Source organism: Lethenteron reissneri, chromosome 45 (genome assembly GCF_015708825.2).
Source record: "Lethenteron reissneri isolate LAM-NWPU_2019-01 chromosome 45, ASM1570882v1, whole genome shotgun sequence".
NCBI classification, from domain to species: Eukaryota; Metazoa; Chordata; class Hyperoartia; order Petromyzontiformes; family Petromyzontidae; genus Lethenteron; species Lethenteron reissneri.
In genome coordinates this window covers 7,856,564-7,875,966 of record NC_083823.1, presented here as the reverse complement: position 1 = coordinate 7,875,966, position 19,403 = coordinate 7,856,564, and the positions used below count along the sequence as shown (strand labels likewise).

Genomic DNA, 19,403 nt, shown 5'->3' with positions numbered 1-19,403 from the left:
GTGGAAGGTTGCTGCTCTGAGTTAACCCGTGTAGATGATATACGCGTGTGTCGTGTAGCGGTTGGCGTACTGGGATCATGAACCCGGTGTCCCGAGTTTGATACTCGGCCAACACCCGCAGAGTATTCTTAACCAGTCCTGGGCCTTCATTTGGTCGACTTGGCCGCCAAATGAAAACGTGGTGTGGTTGTGAACTTCACTAAACGGACAACGGTGGACGGGCGGAGTGCTGGCCAACCACCCCATGTGGTATGCTGGCCTTGAAAAGATTCTCTCAAGTCTAAAGGTGATAGGTGGGTGATTTTTTAGTTTTTGCTTCATCGTTGTAATGTGTACGTGTTCATTTAAAGAATCTCATCATGCCTACATCTGCCGCTGCCATGGAGGATTTGAGTGCTGTCATGGACATCTTCGTGCGCGAGTTCTGCGCCAGCTGTGAAGGAGGCGCGGGGAGCGTCTCCATGAGGAAGCACGCGCTGCAGAAACTGCTCGTGAAGCACATGCGGCCCTACCTGGCGGTGGGTTTCCTGCGGGCTTCGCGCGGCGGCGGCACGGGTTTCTTGAGCAGTTCGCGTCACCGACTAGGTCTCATCGCACAGCTGTTCAGCCCTGAGATCGCGCACTGCGGGAGCCCCACGGCCTGGAGCCGCGAAGGCTCGAGCCGGCGCTCGGGTCCGTTGCTCGAGCGCGTGAAGCCACTGCTAGGGTTTGATTTTAACTGGGCTGTTAATGGCCACCATCGCACGTTGAATTGCTGCTCCTACAGCACTGAGCAGAGCTATTGGTGTATTGCATGTAACAAACTGTTGCCACTGTCACTACTGCAGGGCGTCTGCCACCCGGATGAAGTGCGCAAGATCATGGGGGATCTTCATGAGAACCAAGGCGCCAGCGTGGACTTCCAAGCGTTCATGGCCACGTGGACGCGGATTCTCGTGGCCGGCCATGCCCCATTCCATGAGCGCGTGTTCCTCACCAAGGGGCCCTGTGGCACGCCTATTATTGTTGATAAGCCAAAATAAGTGCCTTGAAAATATGAATAAAATCTCTGGCAAACTGGTTGATCCTGGTCTTGGTGAATCGTGTGCGTGAAGTTGGGAATCGGCGAGCAGTGGTTGTGGCTCGCTCTTTTCGTGATGCAAATTTGGTTACGGGGAATGGCGGTGGGCTTAATGGAACTCCCTAGGTATGTTGGTACCGAAGAAAGCAACGAGCATGGCATATCACAGATGTTTGGCGAATTCGGCCTTTGTACTGTTTCAAAACAGGTCCGTTATGGGTGGCACTTAACACCCAGTTATTCGCTCTCCGAAAACGGGTACATCCTTGGAATGTATTTTATTCAAAACAAATGGGGGGGGGGGGGGGGTAACGTTTCCGTTCAAGATGTATGAGATCTTGGAAAGAAAATGGTGGCATATTACAGTTTCCAATCTCACCCCTGGAAAGTGATTTTGGAAGGAAGTTTTGCTACCGGTGAGCTCGTTGAGGCTAAACTGATAATTTATTGGAGGGTAACTACGACAACCTTGTCACAGCCCTTGCAGACTGAGAAAGCCTTTGAATCTGTGTAAATTAAAGAGGTTCTCCAACCTCATGGCAAGGGACTGCTGATAAACGCCATTGATATTTAAAGGGAATCGCACTTTAACCAAAGTTATTCACCGGCATTAGAATGTTTCCCAAAACTTTGTTGGAAACAAAGGGATAGAGGGGAGTAACCGCCTATAGTAGGTGATCCAAGTTAACGTGCGATGGGAATTGATGTGAAAACGCGGGAATCGGCAGTGAATGCCCCAGAGCTGAGCTTGTGGTAAACGAGCTGAAAAAGTCACGCATCAGGTCGCTATGCACCTGGAGATCTCTGCTCGAGGCACACAGCTGTGAAACGTCAATGTTTACGAAAGCTGGCTAGTTATTAAAGGTGAGCGAAGTCGCAACAATGAAAAAGGTGTGGAATGTTTGTTGCAAAAAACAAAGTGGCAGTGTAAATGAGTCCTGCAGGAAACGCAAAATCATGTCAGGAGCGTCTGTGATGCACACGGGGTTCTCATTGCGCTAAGTTCGCGATGAATGGTGGTGACGCCGAAGGACAAATGGGTTGAATAAGAAGGATCTAGCACGTGAATTGGTGTTGGTGCTGAAGTCTGACCTCGGGGAAGGCTTCAGAAATTTTGTTGCAGAAGGTGGAGAGGCTGCGTTCTGGTGGCTCCACTGCTCGGAGCCCCCACTCCATTTCCACTCGATGTGCGGTCGCACAGCGCCAATCCCAGTGCGGTGTCAATGAGGGGCTAGAGTGCGAGATGTGTGTTTGTATTTCAGGGACATTAAGCAACAACTGAAATGGTCCTGCCTTCCCCCGCCCATCTTCCCATTCACCAACACCGATTTACCACAGTGGTGAAGTATGGTCAATCAACACTGCACGAATCAAAACATAAAAGTGAAATGTATTTTATTTATTCTAGATTTGAAGCTTTCGTGACTGCAAGGATTCATATTCTTAGGTTTTTCGGTAAAGTCTCGTAGGTAAAAAATTAAAATTAATAAAAGTAAAATAAAAATCACGACGTTTTGGAGGCAACACAAGCTTCCGTCTTCAGGTGGAACCGTCACAGCACGATAGCTGTATCAAGTGAGAGAAATTCCAAGAACACAGTATTTGTATATATTCTGGTTGAGAGTGGGAGGAGCCAAGGTAGGCCCTGAATATTATATTTGTGAGGTTCGGTGCGGCTGAAGTACGCTGTTAGGAATGGGCCTTTGTTGTGTAGAATGGTTGACTGAGCCTATTATTATGTAGAGGTGTTGCGGCTTAAATCGCTGTCAGGAAATGAGTCCTTTGTTGTGTAGAATGGTTGACTGAGCCTATTATTATGTAGAGGTGGCGCGGCTTAACTCGCTGCCAAGAAATGAGTCTTTGTTGTGTAGAATTTTTGACTGAGTCTATTATTAGACTCAGTCAACCATAATAGACTCAGTCAACCATTCTACGCAACAAAGACTCCTTTCCTGACAGCGATTTAAGCCGCAACACCTCTACATAATAATAGGCTCAGTCAACCATTCTACACAACAAAGGCCCATTCCTAACAGCGTACTTCAGCCGCACCGAACCTCACAAAAATAATATTCAGGGCCTACCTTGGCTCCTCCCACTCTCAACCAGTATATATACAAGGACTGTTTCCTTGAAATCTCTCTCACTTGACACAGCTATCGTGCTGTAACGGTTCCACCTGAAGACGGAAGCTTGTGTTGCCTCCGAAACGTCGTGATTTTTATTTTATTTTAATTTTACTTTTATTAATTTTAATTTTTTACCTATGTGACTTTACCGAAAAAAACCTAAGAATATGTATTTTATTTAACCAGATGAGATGAAAACTCCAAGAGCCCAGGATAACGTCGCATTTGCAAGTGACCTGGAACACCGAAATGTTCTTGTCAATTAAAGTACTGAATAAATAAAATAGAAATCTCACCAAAACAATTTCGTCACGAAAAATCCAAAATACATTGCACTAAAATAAATGTTGAATGTGTTACTTGTCGCCTCAATCGGCTCAAGTAGATTATATCGTGACTCGCATTGGATGTGTGATCAAGTTTCCCGGCAAGAACGGTCAGTGGCGTCTTCATGACAATAGTGAACATCACAGAGAAAGTCAAACTCGGTCATCCTCCTCCTTCTCATTATCAATCATCATTGTCACTGCATCCATCATCACCATTACCTCGCACGCATAAGGGATTCGTCTGAATGAGCGGACGCGCGGGATTGGTCCGATTTGCACACGGAGACTCGATGAGTCATGTGACGTGAATAAAGCAGGTCGATACGATGATGATGACATCCACAGCACAGGTGCAGACAATGATGAGTGACGTCACCAACACAGGTGAATGCGGTAATTGGTGACGTCGCCAGCATAGGTGAGTATTTAAGCCCCACGTGAGAGAACTTTTGTGGTCGCTGGTGGTCTTTATATCCTGGTGAGTGCCGTCTCTTGGCGTCTTGAATGCAGAGGGACCCCGTGGAGACGGCATCCGTGGATTTGTCGCGTTGGTTCGAGATGGAGGCAGCTGCTCAAGTCTGGGTCCTGATTTGTTTAAAAAAGCCACTTAATCTCGCGGCTGTCTCCAGAAAAAAATATTCGTATTCTGTGGAGGGTTGCTCCTCTGAGTTAACCTGTGTAGATTGTATAAGCGTGTGTAATGCGAGAGTTAGCGTGCTGGGATCATGAACCCGGTGATCCGAGTTTGATACTCGGCCAACACCCGCAACGTATTCTTCACTAGTCCTGGGCCTTCCTTTTGGTCGACTTGGCCGCCAAATGAAAACGTGGTGTGGTTGTGAACTTTACTAAACGGGTAAAGGTGGACAGGCGTAGTGCTGGCCAACCACCTCGTGTGGTGTGCTGGCCTTGACTAGATTATCTCAAGTCTAATGGTGATATGCGGGTGATTGTGCTTTTTGTTTTGTTTCCTTCATCGTTGTAATGAGGTACGTGTTCTTTTAAAGAATCTCGTGATGCCTTCATCTGCCGCCGCCATGGAAGATTTGAGCGCTGTCATGGACATCTTCGTGCGCGAGTTCTGCGCCAGCTGTGAAGGAGGCGCGGGGAGCATCTCCATGAGGAAGCACGTGCTGCAGAAACTGCTCGTGAAGCACATGCGGCCCTACCTGGCGGTGGGTTTCCTGCGGTCTTCGCGTGGCGGCGGCACCGCGCACGGGTTTCTTGAGCAGTTCGCGTCACCGACTGCGTCTCATCGCACAGCTGTGCGGCCCTGAGATCGCGCACTGCGGGAGCCCCACGGCCTGTAGCCGCGAAGGCTCGAGCCGGCGCTCGGGTCCAGTTGCTCGAGCGCGTGTAGCCACTGCTAGAGGTTGATTTTTGACTGGGCTTTTAATGGCCACCATCGCACGTTGATTGCTGCTCCTACAGCACTGAGCAGAGCTATTGGTGTATTGCCTGTAACAAACTGTCACTACTGCAGGGCGCCTGCCACCCGGATGAAGTGCGCAAGATCATGGGGGATCTTCATGAGAACCAAGGCGCCAGCGTGGACTTCCAAGCGTTCATGGCCACGTGGACGCGGATTCTCGTGGCCGGCCATGCCCCGTTCCATGAGCGCGTGTTCCTCACCAAGGGGCCCTGTGGCTCGCCCATTATTGCGGATAAGCCAAACTAAATGCTTTTAAAATATGAATAAAATCTCTGGCAAACTGGTTGTTCCTGGTCTTGGTGAATCGTGCGTGTAACGTTGGGAATCGGCGAGCAGTGGTTGTGGCTGGCACTTTTCGTGATGCAAATTTGGTTTATGGGCAATGGCGGTGGGCTTAATGGAACTCCCTAGGTTTGTTGGCCCCAAAAAGAGCAACGAGCATGGCATTATCCTCAGATGTTTGGCGAAATCGGCTTTGTACCGTTTCAAAACAGGTCTGTTTTGGGTGGCACTTAACACCCATTTGCTCTCCGAAAACAGGTACATCCCTGAAAATGTATTTAATTCTAGACCAGGGGTCGGCAACCAAAATAAGAAGAGCCATTTCTTTCCAATTCGGTACAAAATCAGTATTTCAAGAGCCGCAATGCATCTGAGTACATACTGTACATATCGTCAAGAAGCAGCCTGTAAAGAGCCGCATGCGGCTCCAGACCCGTAGGTTGCCGACCCCTGGTCTAGACAAATAGGTGTAACGTTTCCGTTCAAGATGAATGAGATCTTGGAAAGAAAATGGAATATAAAATTTCCAGTCACACCTGACGAGTGATTTAGAAGGAAGGTTTTCTTCCGGTGTGCTCATTGAGGCTAAACATGTGAATTGATGTGAAAACGCGAGAATCTGCAGTGAATGCCCCCAAAGCTGAGCTCGTGGTAAACGAGCTGAAAAAGTCACGCATCGGGTCTCTATGCAACTGGAGATCTCTGCTCGAGGCATACAGCTGGGAAACATCACAATGTTTACTAAAGCTGGCTAGTTTTTGAGAGCAGAGCGAACGCAATAGTGAAAGGTTGTTAAATTAACAGTGGTTTTTGGAAAACCGAATTTGGTGATCAACTTCTTTAAAAAACGTTTTTAAACCAACGGTTTTGTTTTAAAAGTGCACAAGTTAAAATAAAACATTTTGAGCTGTCACCAGCTGATCCGCATATTATTTTACAATTGTAACTAAAAAATAAAACCGTGGGGCGCGCCTTTGATATTTTTATGCATAATTAGTCGATTTAGAATGTTTTAGTTGGATCAAAGTTTGTTTGCATGATACAATGTATGTCAAAATTATTTTAAACCATTTTTAGTAAATGGGAGAATGTTGATGATTAAATTTAACAATTACAAGTGTTTTGAGTAGAATTCTTAATTCCGTATTACTTGCTCTTTCTACTCGTATCCGTGTTGAACTGCTTTTTCAACGGTTTTATTTCAAGGGTTACATTTAACTTCACTTGTGTTTGTCGTGGTCAAATCTTGTAATGAAACGTTAATCTACTTCCTGTTGTCCAATCAATTCCAAAATTTGCACACATACTCAGATCCGGTGACGATGCATGCCTGAATGAAAATCGGCATCAATTCATAAATTAATTGCCTCCTTTCAAGCAATTACAAAAAAAATGTCAAGCATTTTCAATGGTAACTATTTTAGCTATTTCTGCATTTTTTTTTTATCATAATCAAGTCGACATGTGCATTTCAATTGCTTCAAATACTTATTACTTATATTGTTACCATATTCTTAGGTTTTTTCGGTAAAGGGCATTGAAGCCACCTGTTTCCACCTATCTGTTAGAGTTTTTTTTGTTTTATTTTATTTTTATTAATTTTGATGTTTTACCTACGTGACTTTACCGAAAAAAACCTAAGAATATGAATCCTTGAAGTCACGAAAGCTTCAAATCTAGAATGAATGCCCTCTACGGGCAGGAATTCCACCTATCTGTTAGAGTTTTTTTGGTTTTATTTTATTTTTATTAATTTTTATGTTTTACCTACGTGACTTTACCGAAAAAACCTAAGAATATGAATCCTTGCAGTCACGAAAGCTTCAAATCTAGAATATATTGTTACCTTTTCACTTTTCATAAGCAAAATTTGCTCGTCAAGATTTGCAGATCAATGGTGAACTTTATATTATAATTTCATACTAGGGTTTTTATTATTGATACGTGATATTCCATATACCCGCATATTCTCCATTGCCTAGAACCTTACACCTTACCTTTTTCTAGTGATATCAGACACCGCGCCCTTCATATTGTGATACTTTAGTTTACAAAGGAACGCTACAAGCCATTTCATATTATACTTTGTTCCAACTCTTCAAAACCTAAATAGTTGAATTTTAGCATAGAATAGTTTTGATGATTCCAAACGTGCTACTAACACATCAAGCCATCTCAACCAAGTACCATCATGAGATTGATAATAGCAAATAGAGATAGCCCCGCTATATTCTTCGAAATCTTACAAGTATTCTATTATGCTATTGAGTACCATTTGATAATGACTTTCTTTAGCTATTCTTGGTCGTCGATTAAGATAATAGTGATATTAAAATAAGACTCGATTCGCGTGATCCCCGCGCATTGCACACTCCCACACCGTCATGGGCTGTCGTGCTCGCGTGAGTCGTGGCGAGTATTTGGATGATTCTGCTCGCCATCGACCTCACGGGCATTGTTACACGTTGTTGGTGGGAGATGTTGATTGTGTGGATCTCGAACGGCGCGATTATTGGTTCGTCCATTCATTTGTTTCCAGTGTGTATATATATTGTACAGTTGGGTTGGGTAATTAATTGCGTTGTTATGTTGTTCGAGCACACTTGTTGTTATGTTCTGTATGATTATACGTCGGTTGCTTACTTGGGGGGGAGTTGGAAGCCGGGATGGCTGGTAGCTATGGAGGGGGGGGGGGGGAGTGATGTAGTGACAGTGATTGTCACTGTGTGGTGCCGGGCTTACGAAGCCATGGCGGATAATGTGTTGTCATTATGGGCAGCCCGGTTAAGGGGTGTAGTACCAGCCCTAGCGGGGCTTGCGTGAGCGCTGGTCAGCGCGGAGGCACCGTGAGCAGTGTGTGGTGCGGGCTTCCGGTGAGGGAGCGAGAGGGAGCGTCAGCCAGCCAGGGTTATGTTGGGGCATTATACGCTAGTTGACCTGCTGACACGTGACTGGATGATATTGGAGGAGGGCCACCGGTGGACGGGAGCCGCTGGGCGGTAACGTGGTCTAGAAGAGCTCTCGGGAACCTTCGAGAAAGAGCTCGAGAGATCTGGAAGGTGGGCGGGGCGAAGGGTGGAGCCAGCTCCAGCCCAGGGGCATATAACGGGCGCCCCGTGAGAAGCTCGAGGTTCTTCGTGTGCTGGTGTGAAGAAGATCCACGTCGGGGAGAAGAAGCCTTGAGCCACGCAGTCTGGGACCAATCTTGTGGTCCGGGCCGGGATTGCAAACCGTGTCTAGTTCTTACTCTTAGGTTTTTTTTCGGTAAAGTCACGTAGGTAAAAGAAAATAAATAATACAAATGTATAACAAAATAATAGAAATAATAATAGAAATAAAATAATAAATCACCACGTTTCGGTGGCAACACAAGTCTCCGTCATCAGGTGGGACTGTCACAGCTGAATTTACTGTATTAAGTGTATGAATCTAGAACGTGTCTAGTTCTCCCATAGCATGGTTAGATGGGCATTCGAGACCCGAGTGTAGATTGTGCTATGTTGTGTTCAGTTGCGGAATAAAGAGTGTTGCTCCCAAGATAACGTCTGTAACTCAGTTGGACTCACTACAAATGTATTTACGTCACCACAGGTGTGTATGGAATAAATTATCTGCGATTTCCCAGTTTTTCAGGCATTTCTGGTCGTTTTCCCTTCGAATTCGTTATGGGATTGCAGAACGGGGCCTCTTATACAATCCCTAGATTTCGATTTAAAGCTTTCATGACTGCAGGGATTCATATTCTTGGTTCTTTCTGTAAAGTCACGTAGAAGGGAAATAATAAAATTAAAATAAAACAATAAAATTCTCACGACGTTTCGATTGCAACACAAGAAATCATCATGAGGTGTGAAATACACAGCAAGGAAATTTGAAAAAAGTGGCGTTTTTTTCTTAACGTTAGCACCACGGACAGCAACTGGCGGTTGTTCAGACGGACGTGTCCATCTATGCTCGGAACAGAGGAGGGGGGAGGGAAGGATAATGGAATGCGGTCTGAAAGTCACTGTAAGCGTGAACACAATCAATTAAGACCCGAAATGGTTTATCACATCCTTCTAATTATTGCTTAGCCAGAAACCATCTTCACGGTTGAAATAATCTCTGTGTTTGTATATGTGGATAGCCTCATGAACGAATCTCTCATGGTAGCTAAATGGCTTGCAGATAACCTCTGTCTTGGAGAAGTCAATGTCATGTGAACCCACTGAATTATAACAGTGGTCTGCCACGGCTGAGGAGTTAGTCCTACCGTGTTTAGGTCTGCTTTATGTTCACGGATGCGGTCCGAGACATGTCGTCTGGTTTCTCCAATGTAACTGCTACCACAGAGGAAACTGAGTTTGTAGACGCCAGGGTACCGTATGTCTGGAATCACATCCTTTACAGACGGGACCATATCATGGATTTTATGTACTGTGTTGAATCAGATGAACCAAGTCTTCAATGACTGCGATGGTGTCAGGTACAGACACTTTGGTGAATAAGGAGACCACATCAAAACTTTTTGATGTGGAAAACTATTGTTTTCACACTTGATGGTGTTGGCGAGTTTAAACAGGAGTCCTTGGCACCAGACTGTGTCGTATCCAGAGGATAAGCCTATGAAAGCCTATGGGGCAATGTTAAGCGATGGGAAACCGGTTCCCTATCTTTTTTACATTGGCCAATTTTAATATATAGAGAGCCGGTTCCTATAAAAAGTCTACGTGCCAATGTGAAGGGATCAGAAACTGGTTCTCATAGGAAGTCTATGGGGCAATGTTAAGAGATAGGGACACACGAAATCATGCCAGCAGCAGCTGTAATGCACTCGACTTTTACATAACGCTGGGCTGATGACGTTGATAACGGTGTTGGTGATGATTTGTGATGTTGGTGATGAGTGATTACGCCAAAGGAGAAGTGCGTTTGGTAATGTGGATCTGGCACGTTGGTTCCCCGGAGTCGGACCTCAGGATGGTTTCAGAAATGTTGCTGCTGAAGGCGGAGCACAGAGAGACCGCGCTCGGGTTGCGATGTTCCCCGCAGCTCCAGTGGCTCCACTGCTCAGAGCGCTTCTCCATTTCCACTCGAACTGTAGCCGCTCAGCGCCAATCCCAGTGTGGTGTCCCTGACATGGGCTAGGGAGGGCGAGATCTGTGTTCATATTGTAGGGATATGACGCGACAACTGAAATGCTCCTACCTCACCTGCCCCTTATCACATTCACCAACATCGACGTTCCACAGTGGGGAAGTATAGTCAATCAACAGAGCACGAATCAAAACATTAGAAAAATGAAATGTATTTTATTTAACAAAATCATATGAAAACTCCAAGAGAACAGGATAAACTTTGATTTGCAAGTGACATGGATCACCGAAATTGCAAGAAATAACAAAGTACTGAATAAATCAAATCGCAATCTGACCAAAACAACTGCGTCACGAGAAATCCAAAATATATTGCACTAAAATAAATGTTGAATGAGTTATTTGTCGCCTCGATCGGCTCAAGTAGATTAAACATTGTAAAGCTATTGTGACTCGCATTGGATTTGTGATCAAGTTTCCCGGCAAAAGAATGATGAGTGGCGTCTTAATTAGAATAGTGAACATCACAGAGAAAGACGAACTCAGCCAACCTCCATAATATAGTTTTTTGGGGTTAGATCGCGTAAATATATAAATGTGTCGTTTAAACCCGTCACCACCCGACACAACCAACTAGTACGGGTTGTCACGTAAACAGAACGTGCCAATTCGTCACTAGTACAGCACACCGGTGTGTTGGAGAGACAAGCCACAACATTTACAATCTGAGTTTGACGTGTCGCCAGTAATTACAACTAGCTTCATTCCAGCCAACCTACTTCTCGTCATCATCATCGTCACTGCTTCCATCACCACCATTACCCCGCACGCCCAAGTGACTCGTCTGAATGAGCGGATGCACGGGATTGGTCAGAATCGCACACGGAGACTCGATGAGTCATGTGACGTCAATAAAACAGGTCGCTACAATGATGATTAGCATCACACAGCACAGGTGCACACAATGATGAGTGACGTCTTCAGCACAGGTGAAGGCGGTAATTGGTGACATCATCAGCACAAGTGAGGATTTAAACCGCAGCGCGAGAGGTGATTTGGATTCCGTGGTTTATCGTCGTCTCTGTTGTTACGCGTTTACATCGAGGTGAGTGCGTGGCTCTTGGCGTCTTGAATGCGGAGGGACCTCGTGGAGTTCGACCTCCGTGGCTTTTTTGCGTTGGTTCGAGATTGAGGCAGCTGCTCAAGTCTGGGTCCTGATTTGTTAAGCCACTTAGTCTCGCGGCTGTCTCCTGAAAGAAATATTCGTATTCTGTGGAAGGTTGTTGCTCGGCGTTGACCCGTGTAGAGTGTATACGCGTGTGTAATGAGCGATGGTGTAGCGGTTGGCGTACTAGGATCATGAACCCGGTGACCCGAGTTTGATACGCCGCCCTCGCCCGCAGAGTATTCTTAACCAGTCGTGGGCTTTCCTTTGATCGATTTGGCCGCCAAATGAAGACTGGTTGTAAACTTCACTACTTGGCAAACAAAGTTGGAGGGGGTAGTGCTGGCCTTGAATCGGTTCTCTCCAAGTCTAAATGTGATATGTGGGTGATGTTTGTTTCTTCGTTGTGTAATGAAATGTACGTGCTTTAATTTTAAAGAATCTCGTGATGCCTTCATCTGCCGCCGCCCTGGAGGATCTGAGCGCTGTCATGGACATCTTTGTGCGCGAGTTCTGCGCCAGCTGTGGAGGCACGGGGAGCATCTCCATGAGGAAGCACGCGCTGCAGAATCTGCTCGTGAAGCACATGCGGCCCTACCTGGCGGTGGGTTTCCTGCGGGCTCCGCGCGGCGGCGGCACCGTGCACGGGTTTCTTGAGCAGTTCGCGTCACCGACTGCGTCTCATCGCATAGCTGTTCGGACCTGAGATCGCGCACTGCGGGAGCCCCACGGCCTTAAGTCGCGAAGGCTCGAGCCGGCGCTCGGGTCCGTTGCTCGAGCGCGTGTAGCCACTGCTCGGGGTTGCTTGTAACTGGGCTTTTAATGGCCACCATCGCACGTTGAATGCTGCTCCTACAGCACTGAGCAAAGCTATTGGTACATTGCATTTAACAAACTGCTGCCGCTGTCACGACTGCAGGGCGCCTGCCACCCGGATGAAGTGCGCAAGATCATGGGGGATCTTCACGAGAACCAAGGCGCCAGCGTGGACTTCCAAGCGTTCATGGCCACGTGGACGCGGATTTGTGGTGCCACAACGACGGGGCCGCTCTGCCGAGCCAGGGAGCCGCCCGGCTTCCACCACTGCACTGCCCCCCATCACCCCCCCCCCCCCACATAAGCACGCACCCGCACCCACGTAGGGCCTTGTGGTCGGGTCACCTACCCTGAGTTTTCACCCGAGGGCCCCCTCGGGGGGGGTTACCCCACGGTTTCTCAGGGCCAGGGAATTGGACAGGACCCTCCCCAGGCTAAGTGACACTGCGGCGCCGTGGGCGGATTTGAGATCGCACGACCACGGTGAGCTCGGAGAGCCCCGCAGTTAGAAACGCATACAAACACAAACACGGGTCAGCAAGGCAGATAGCTAGGATCAGGACCCGGGGCTGCTGATTAGCTAAAGGGTCAAAGGCCGGCGGGATCGCAAAATGGCGGGAAATCCTAGGCTCAGGATTGGTCGAGAGACCAAGGCGGTCGGGACGGGGGCGCCTAGCCTTTGTGGATAGTTTAAAAGAAAACGCAGGGGCAGTAGGGAACTCTCTTCTTCTGGAGTAGTGACACGGGGTCAACTACGAGGGGTCATCGGGCGAGCCGCAGGATCGTCTGCAGGACGACCTGAGCGCCGCAAGGTCACCTAGGACTACAGACGGTATCGTATTACGCGCCTTACAACACCTCAGAGCGGAGAGTAGGATCCGTAGGAGAAGGTTAGTTCGGGGTAAGGACGAGTAGGGAAGCGGTGTAACAGAGCGCAGCATAGAATAGGGCTGCACGCCACTAGAGAGAGTGTTGGAAGCACCTTGCTGGCTCGTACACACACGCGGGTGGCTCGGTGGGTTAACAAGGGTTAATAAAATCTCGCGCGTAGTAACAAAACCGTGTTGTTGGGTGTTTTTGAACGTGGTATTAGCGTGCACTGCATTCGCGGGTGTGAGGTCGTTGTATGCGTAAAGGCCGTGGTCTCTGTACGATGGTGCGGGTACGGACTACGGAGGTGTGTGTGTTAACGCCCGGGGAGAGCACTTTTGTGTGTTGGCGTGCCTACGCAGCCGTGTGAGAGGAGACTCGTCCTTGCACGATACTTGTGTTGACGTGCACGCGCGAGTGCGGGAGGGGACGAGTCGTGTCGGCGTGCACCCCGCTCGCGTGTGCGAAACCGCGGTGCGCAGTGAAGCTGTTAGCTTTGTGCGAGCTTGCGTGTGCTCGAGCGCGTAATCGGCTGCGCATTGTTGTACGGTTTATCTCGCGCGCACGGCGGCTGCAACTTGAGTCGTTGTGTCGGCGTGTGCCCCGCTTGCGTGTGCTCGTTACGTGTTATAAGTGTGAACGCGTGTGGTACGGTGTATGCGTAAGCTCTCGTCGTGCGAAATCGGCGTACCCCAGGTGCGCGATTGTAACGTGAGCGGCCAGCGCGGCGCAGAGCGGCGCAAGAGTGAGTGCCGTGCAGAGCTGTGGGTGTGCGCGTATGTAATTAACCATGCCTGCTACGCGGACCCGCGGTGGAGGGGAATCCTCGGGCGACGGCTCCCACACCATGGGTGAGGAACTTGGCAGCGGTTCGCTTAGCAGCGGGGGGGCGATTGATGATGCTAGCCCGGCCGTTAGCATTATCGAGGGAGGGATCTCGGGGGCTAGCGACCCCCACAGATTCTTGTGGCCGGCCATGCCCCGTTCCATGAGCGCGTGTTCCTCACCAAGGGGCCCTGTGGCACGCCTATTATTGCCGATAAGCCAAAATAAGTGCCTTGAAAATATGAATAAAATATCTGGCAAACTGGTTGATCCTGGTCTTGGTGAATCGTGTGCGTGAAGTTGGGAATCGGCGAGCAGTAGTTGTGGCTGGCTCTTTTCGTGATGCAAATTTGGTTACGGGTAATGGCGGTGGGCTTAATGGAACTCCCTAGGTTTGTTGGTGCCAAAAAGAGCAACGAGCATGGCATTATCCTCAGATGTTTGGCGAAATCGGCCTTGTACCGTTTCAAAACAAGTCTGTTTGGGGTGGCACTTGACACCCATTTGCTCTCCGAAAACGGCTACATCCCTGAAATGTATTTTATTCTAGACAAATGGGTGTGACGTTTCCGTTCAAGATGTATGAGATCTTGGAAAGAAAATGGAATATTAAATTTCCAGTCTCACGCCTGACGAGTGATTTTTAGAAGGAGGGTTTTCTTCCGGTGTGCTCATTCAGGCTAAACATGTGAATTGATGTGAAAACGCGAGAATCTGCAGTGAATGCCCCCAAAGCTGAGCTCGTGATAAACGAGCTGAAAAAGTCACGCATCGGGTCTCTATGCAACTGGAGATCTCTGCTCGAGGCATACAGCTGGGAAACCTCACAATGTTTACTAAAGCTGGCTAGTTATTGAGAGCAGAGCGAACGCAATAGTGAAAGGTGGTTAAATTAACAGTGGTTTTTGGAAAACCGAATTTGGTGATCAACTTCTTTAAAAAAATGTTTTTAAACCAACGGTTTTGTTTAAAAGTGCACAAGTTAAAATAAAACATTTTGAGCTGTCACCAGCTGATCAGCATATTATTTTACAATTGTAATTAAAAAATAAAACCGTGGGGCGCGCCTTTGATATTGTTATGCATAATTAGTCGATTTAGAATTTTTGAGTTAGATCAAAGTTTGTTTGCATGATACAATGTATGTCAAAATTATTTTAAATCATTTTTAGTAAATGGGGAAAATGTTGATGAACAGGACCCTGCGGGGTGGGCTGGTAGGAACGAATAACCAAAGAGTATAAACATAATGTATTATTACACTTGTTTAGCCAGGAAAGCCCCACTGAGTCTAAAGGTTTTTGTAGGGTCCTGCCAAGTGTTTGCAGTAGGGGGCGATGTTGCTACACCGAATCGGACGATACGAAGGGAGAGTGTGAGGCCTAATTCTAGGCTTCAGGCCTAGCTGTAGGCGTTAGGCCGCTGTGAGTTAATTTGTAATTTAAATGTTTTAATTATTTATGTAAAAGCTTTAAATGTAAATGTTTCTATTTAAAAACATCAGGGAATGTAAAAATTGTAAAACATTAACTCCCTTTCACACACTCGGGGGTACAATACGAAGGGAGAGTGATAGGCGTAGTTCGAGGCTTTAGGCCTAGCTGTAGGCTTTAGGGCGCTGTGAGTTAAATTTGAATTTAAAAGTTTTAATAAAAAAATTTGAATTTAAAAGTTTCAATTAAAAGCTATCTCAGGGAATTATAAGGGAATATTACACTTGTTTAGCCAGGAAAGCCTCATTAATTTAAATGTTTTAATTAAAAGCTATCTGAGGGAATAATAAGGGAATGTTACACTTGTTTAGCCAGGAAAGCGTCACTGAGTCTAAAGGTTTTTGTAGGGTCATGCCAAGTGTTTGCAGAAGGGGGCGATGTTGCTACACGGTCGGGCGGACGGTCGGACGGACGGACGATATAATCTATTGTAGGCTGGTCCACTTCGTTCCTACCAGTAACATTTAACAATTACAAGTGTTTTGAGTAGAATTCTTAATTCCGTATTACTTGCTCTTTCTACTCGTATCCGTGTTGAACTGCTTTTTCAACGGTTTTATTTCAAGGGTTACATTTAACTTCACTTGTGTTTGTCGTGGTCAAATCTTGTAATGAAACGTTAGTCTACTTCCTGTTGTCCAATCAATTCCAAATTTTGCACATATACTCAGATCCGGTGACGATGCATGCCTGAATGAAAATCGGCATCAATTCATAAATTAATTGCCTCCTTTCAAGCAATTACATTTAAAAATGTCAAGCATTTTTAATAGTAACTATTTTAGCTATTTCTGCATTTTTTATTTTCCTATCATAATCAAGTCGACATGTGCGTTTCAATTGCTTCAAATACTTATTACTTATATTGTTACGTTTTCACTTTTCATAAGCAAAATTTGCTCGTCAAGATTTGCAGATCAATGGTGAACTGTATATTATAATTTCATACTAGGCTTTTTATTATTGATACGTGATATTCTATATACCCGCATATTCTCCATTGCCTAGAACCTTACACCTTACCTTTTTCTAGTGATATCAGACACCGCTCCCTTCATATTGTGATACTTTAGTTTACAAAGGAACGCTACAAGCCATTTCATATTATGCTTTGTTCCAACTCTTCAAAACGTAAATACTTGAATTTTAGCATAGAATAGTTTTGATGATTCCAAACGTGCTACTAACACATCAAGCCATCTCAACCAAGTACCATCATGAGATTGATAATAGCAACTAGAGATAGCCCCGCTATATTCTTTGAAATCTTATAGAATTTTATTATGCTATTGAGTACCATTTGATAATGACTTTCTTTAGCTATTTTTGGTCATCGATTAAGATATTAGTGATATTAAAATAAGACTCGATTCGCGTGATCCCCGTGCATTGCACACTCCCACACCGTCATGGGCTGTCGTGCTCGCGTGAGTCGTGGCGAGTATTTGGAGGATCTTGCTCGCCATCGACCTCACGGGCATTGTTACACGTTGTTGGTGGGAGATGTTGATTGTGGGGATCTCGAACGGCGCGATTATTGGTTCGTCCATTCATTTGTTTCCAGTGTGTATATATATTGTACAGTTGGGTTGGGTAATTAATTGCGTTGTTATGTTGTTGGAGCACACTTGTTGTTATGTTCTGTATGAGTATACGTCGGTTGCTTACTTGGGGGGGAGTTGGAAGCCGGGATGGCTGGTAGCTATGGAGGGGGGGGGGGAGTGATGTAGTGACAGTGATTGTCACTGTGTGGTGCCGGGCTTACGAAGCCATGGCGGATAATGTGTTGTCATTACGGGCAGCCCGGTTAAGGGGTGTAGTACCAGCCCTAGCGGGGCTTGGGTGAGCGCTGGTCAGCGCGGAGGCACCGTGAGCAGTGTGTGGTGCGGGCTTCCGGTGAGGGAGCGAGAGGGAGCGTCAGCCAGCCAGGGTTATGTTGGGGCATTATACGCTAGTTGACCTGCTGACACATGACTGGATGATATTGGAGGAGGGCCACCGGTGGACGGGAGCCGCTGGGCGGTAATGTGGTCTAGAAGAGCTCTCGGGAACCTTCGAGAAAGAGCTCGAGAGATCTGGAAGGTGGGCGGGGCGAAGGGTGGAGCCAGCTCCAGCCCAGGGGCATATAACGGGCGCCCCGTGAGAAGCTCGAGGTTCTTCGTGTGCTGGTGTGAAGAAGATCCACGTCGGGGAGAAGAAGCCTTGAGCCACGCAGTCTGGGACCAAGCTTGTGGTCCGGGCCGGGATTGCAAACCGTGTCTAGTTCTTACTCTTAGGTTTTTTTTCGGTAAAGTCACGTAGGTAAAAGAAAATAAATAATAAAAATGTTTAACAAAATAATAGAAATAATAATAGAAATAAAATAATAAATCACGACGTTTCGGTGGCAACACAAGTCTCCGTCATCAGGTGGGACTGTCACAGCTGAATTTACTGTATTAAGTGTATGAATCCTTGCAGTCACAAAAGCTTCAAATCTAGAACGTGTCTAGTTCTGCCATAGCATGGTTAGATGGGCATTCGAGACCCGAGTGAAGATTGTGCAATGTTGTGTTCAGTTGCGGAATAAATAGTGTTGCTCCCAAGATAACGTCTGTTACTCAGTTGGACTCACTACAAATGTATTTACGTCACCACAGGTGTGTATGGAATAAATTATCTGCGATTTCCCCGTTTTTCAGGCATTTCTGGTCATTTTCCCTTCGAATTCGTTATGGGATTGCAGAACGGGGCCTCTTATACAATCCCTAGATTTCGATTTAAAGCTTTCATGACTGCAGGGATTCATATTCTTGGTTCTTTCTGTAAAGTCACGTAGAAGGGAACTAATAAAATAAAAATAAAACAATAAAATTATCACGACGTTTCGATTGCAACACAAGCAATCATCATCAGGTGTGAAATCCACAGCAAGAAAATTTGAAAAAAGTGGCGTTTTTTTCTTAACGTTAGCACCACGGACAGCAACTGGCGGTTGTTCAGACGGACGAGTCCATCTATGCTCGGAACAGAGGAGGGGGGAGAGAAGGATAATGGAATGCGGTCTGAAAGTCACTGTAAGCGTGAACACAATCAATTAAAACCCGAAATGGTTTATCACATCCTTCTAATTATTGCTTAGCCAGAAACCATCTTCACGGTTGAAATTATCTCTGTGTTTGTATATGTGGATAGCCTCATGAACGAATCTCTCATGGTAGCTAAATGGCTTGCAGATAACCTCTGTCTTGGAGAAGTCAATGTCATGTGAACCCACTGAATTATAACAGTGGTCTGCCACGGCTGAGGAGTTAGTCCTACCGTGTTTTAGGTCTGCTTTATGTTCACGGATGCGGTCCGAGACATGTCGTTTGGTTTCTCCAATGTAACTGCTACCACAGAGGAAACTGAGTTTGTAGACGCCAGGGTACCGTATGTCTGGAATCACATCCTTTACAGACGGGACCATATCATGGATTTTATGTACTGTGTTGAATCAGATGAACCAAGTCTTCAATGACTCCGATGGTGTCAGGTACAGAAACTTTGGTGAATAAGGAGACCACATCAAAACTATTTGATGTGGAAAACTATTTTTTTCACACTTGATGGTGTTGGCGAGTTTAAGCAGGAGTCCTTGGCACCAGACTGTGTCGTATCCAGAGGACAAGCATATGAAAGCCTATGGGGCAATGTTAAGCGATGGGAAACCGGTTCCCTATCTTTTTTACATTGGCCAATTTTAATATATAGAGAGCCGGTTCCTATAAAAAGTCTATGTGCCAATGTGAAGGGATCAGAAACTGGTTCTCATAGGAAGTATATGGGGCAATGTTAAGAGATAGGGACACACGAAATCATGCCAGCAGCAGCTGTAATGCACTCGACTTTTACATTACGCTGGGCTGATGATGTTGATAACGGTGTTGGTGATGATTTGTGATGTTG

General features: G+C 46.3%; 2 protein-coding genes across 2 annotated transcripts; both read left to right on the top strand.

The window, feature by feature from the left end:
• The first annotated feature begins 380 nt into the window (after positions 1-380).
• LOC133353898 (protein S100-A1-like) lies at positions 381-1,022 on the top strand. The gene is made up of 2 exons (XM_061570391.1): positions 381-518; positions 828-1,022. The coding sequence occupies exons 1-2, from the start codon at positions 381-383 to the stop codon at positions 1,020-1,022; spliced, it is 333 nt and encodes a 110-aa protein (XP_061426375.1).
• Positions 1,023-4,531: 3,509 nt separating this feature from the next.
• Positions 4,532-5,196, top strand: LOC133353818 (protein S100-A1-like). Its single transcript, XM_061570238.1, has 2 exons — positions 4,532-4,693; positions 5,002-5,196. Exons 1-2 carry the CDS (start codon positions 4,535-4,537, stop codon positions 5,194-5,196), a joined length of 354 nt encoding a protein of 117 aa, XP_061426222.1. The 5' UTR covers positions 4,532-4,534.
• The last annotated feature ends 14,207 nt before the right edge of the window (positions 5,197-19,403 follow it).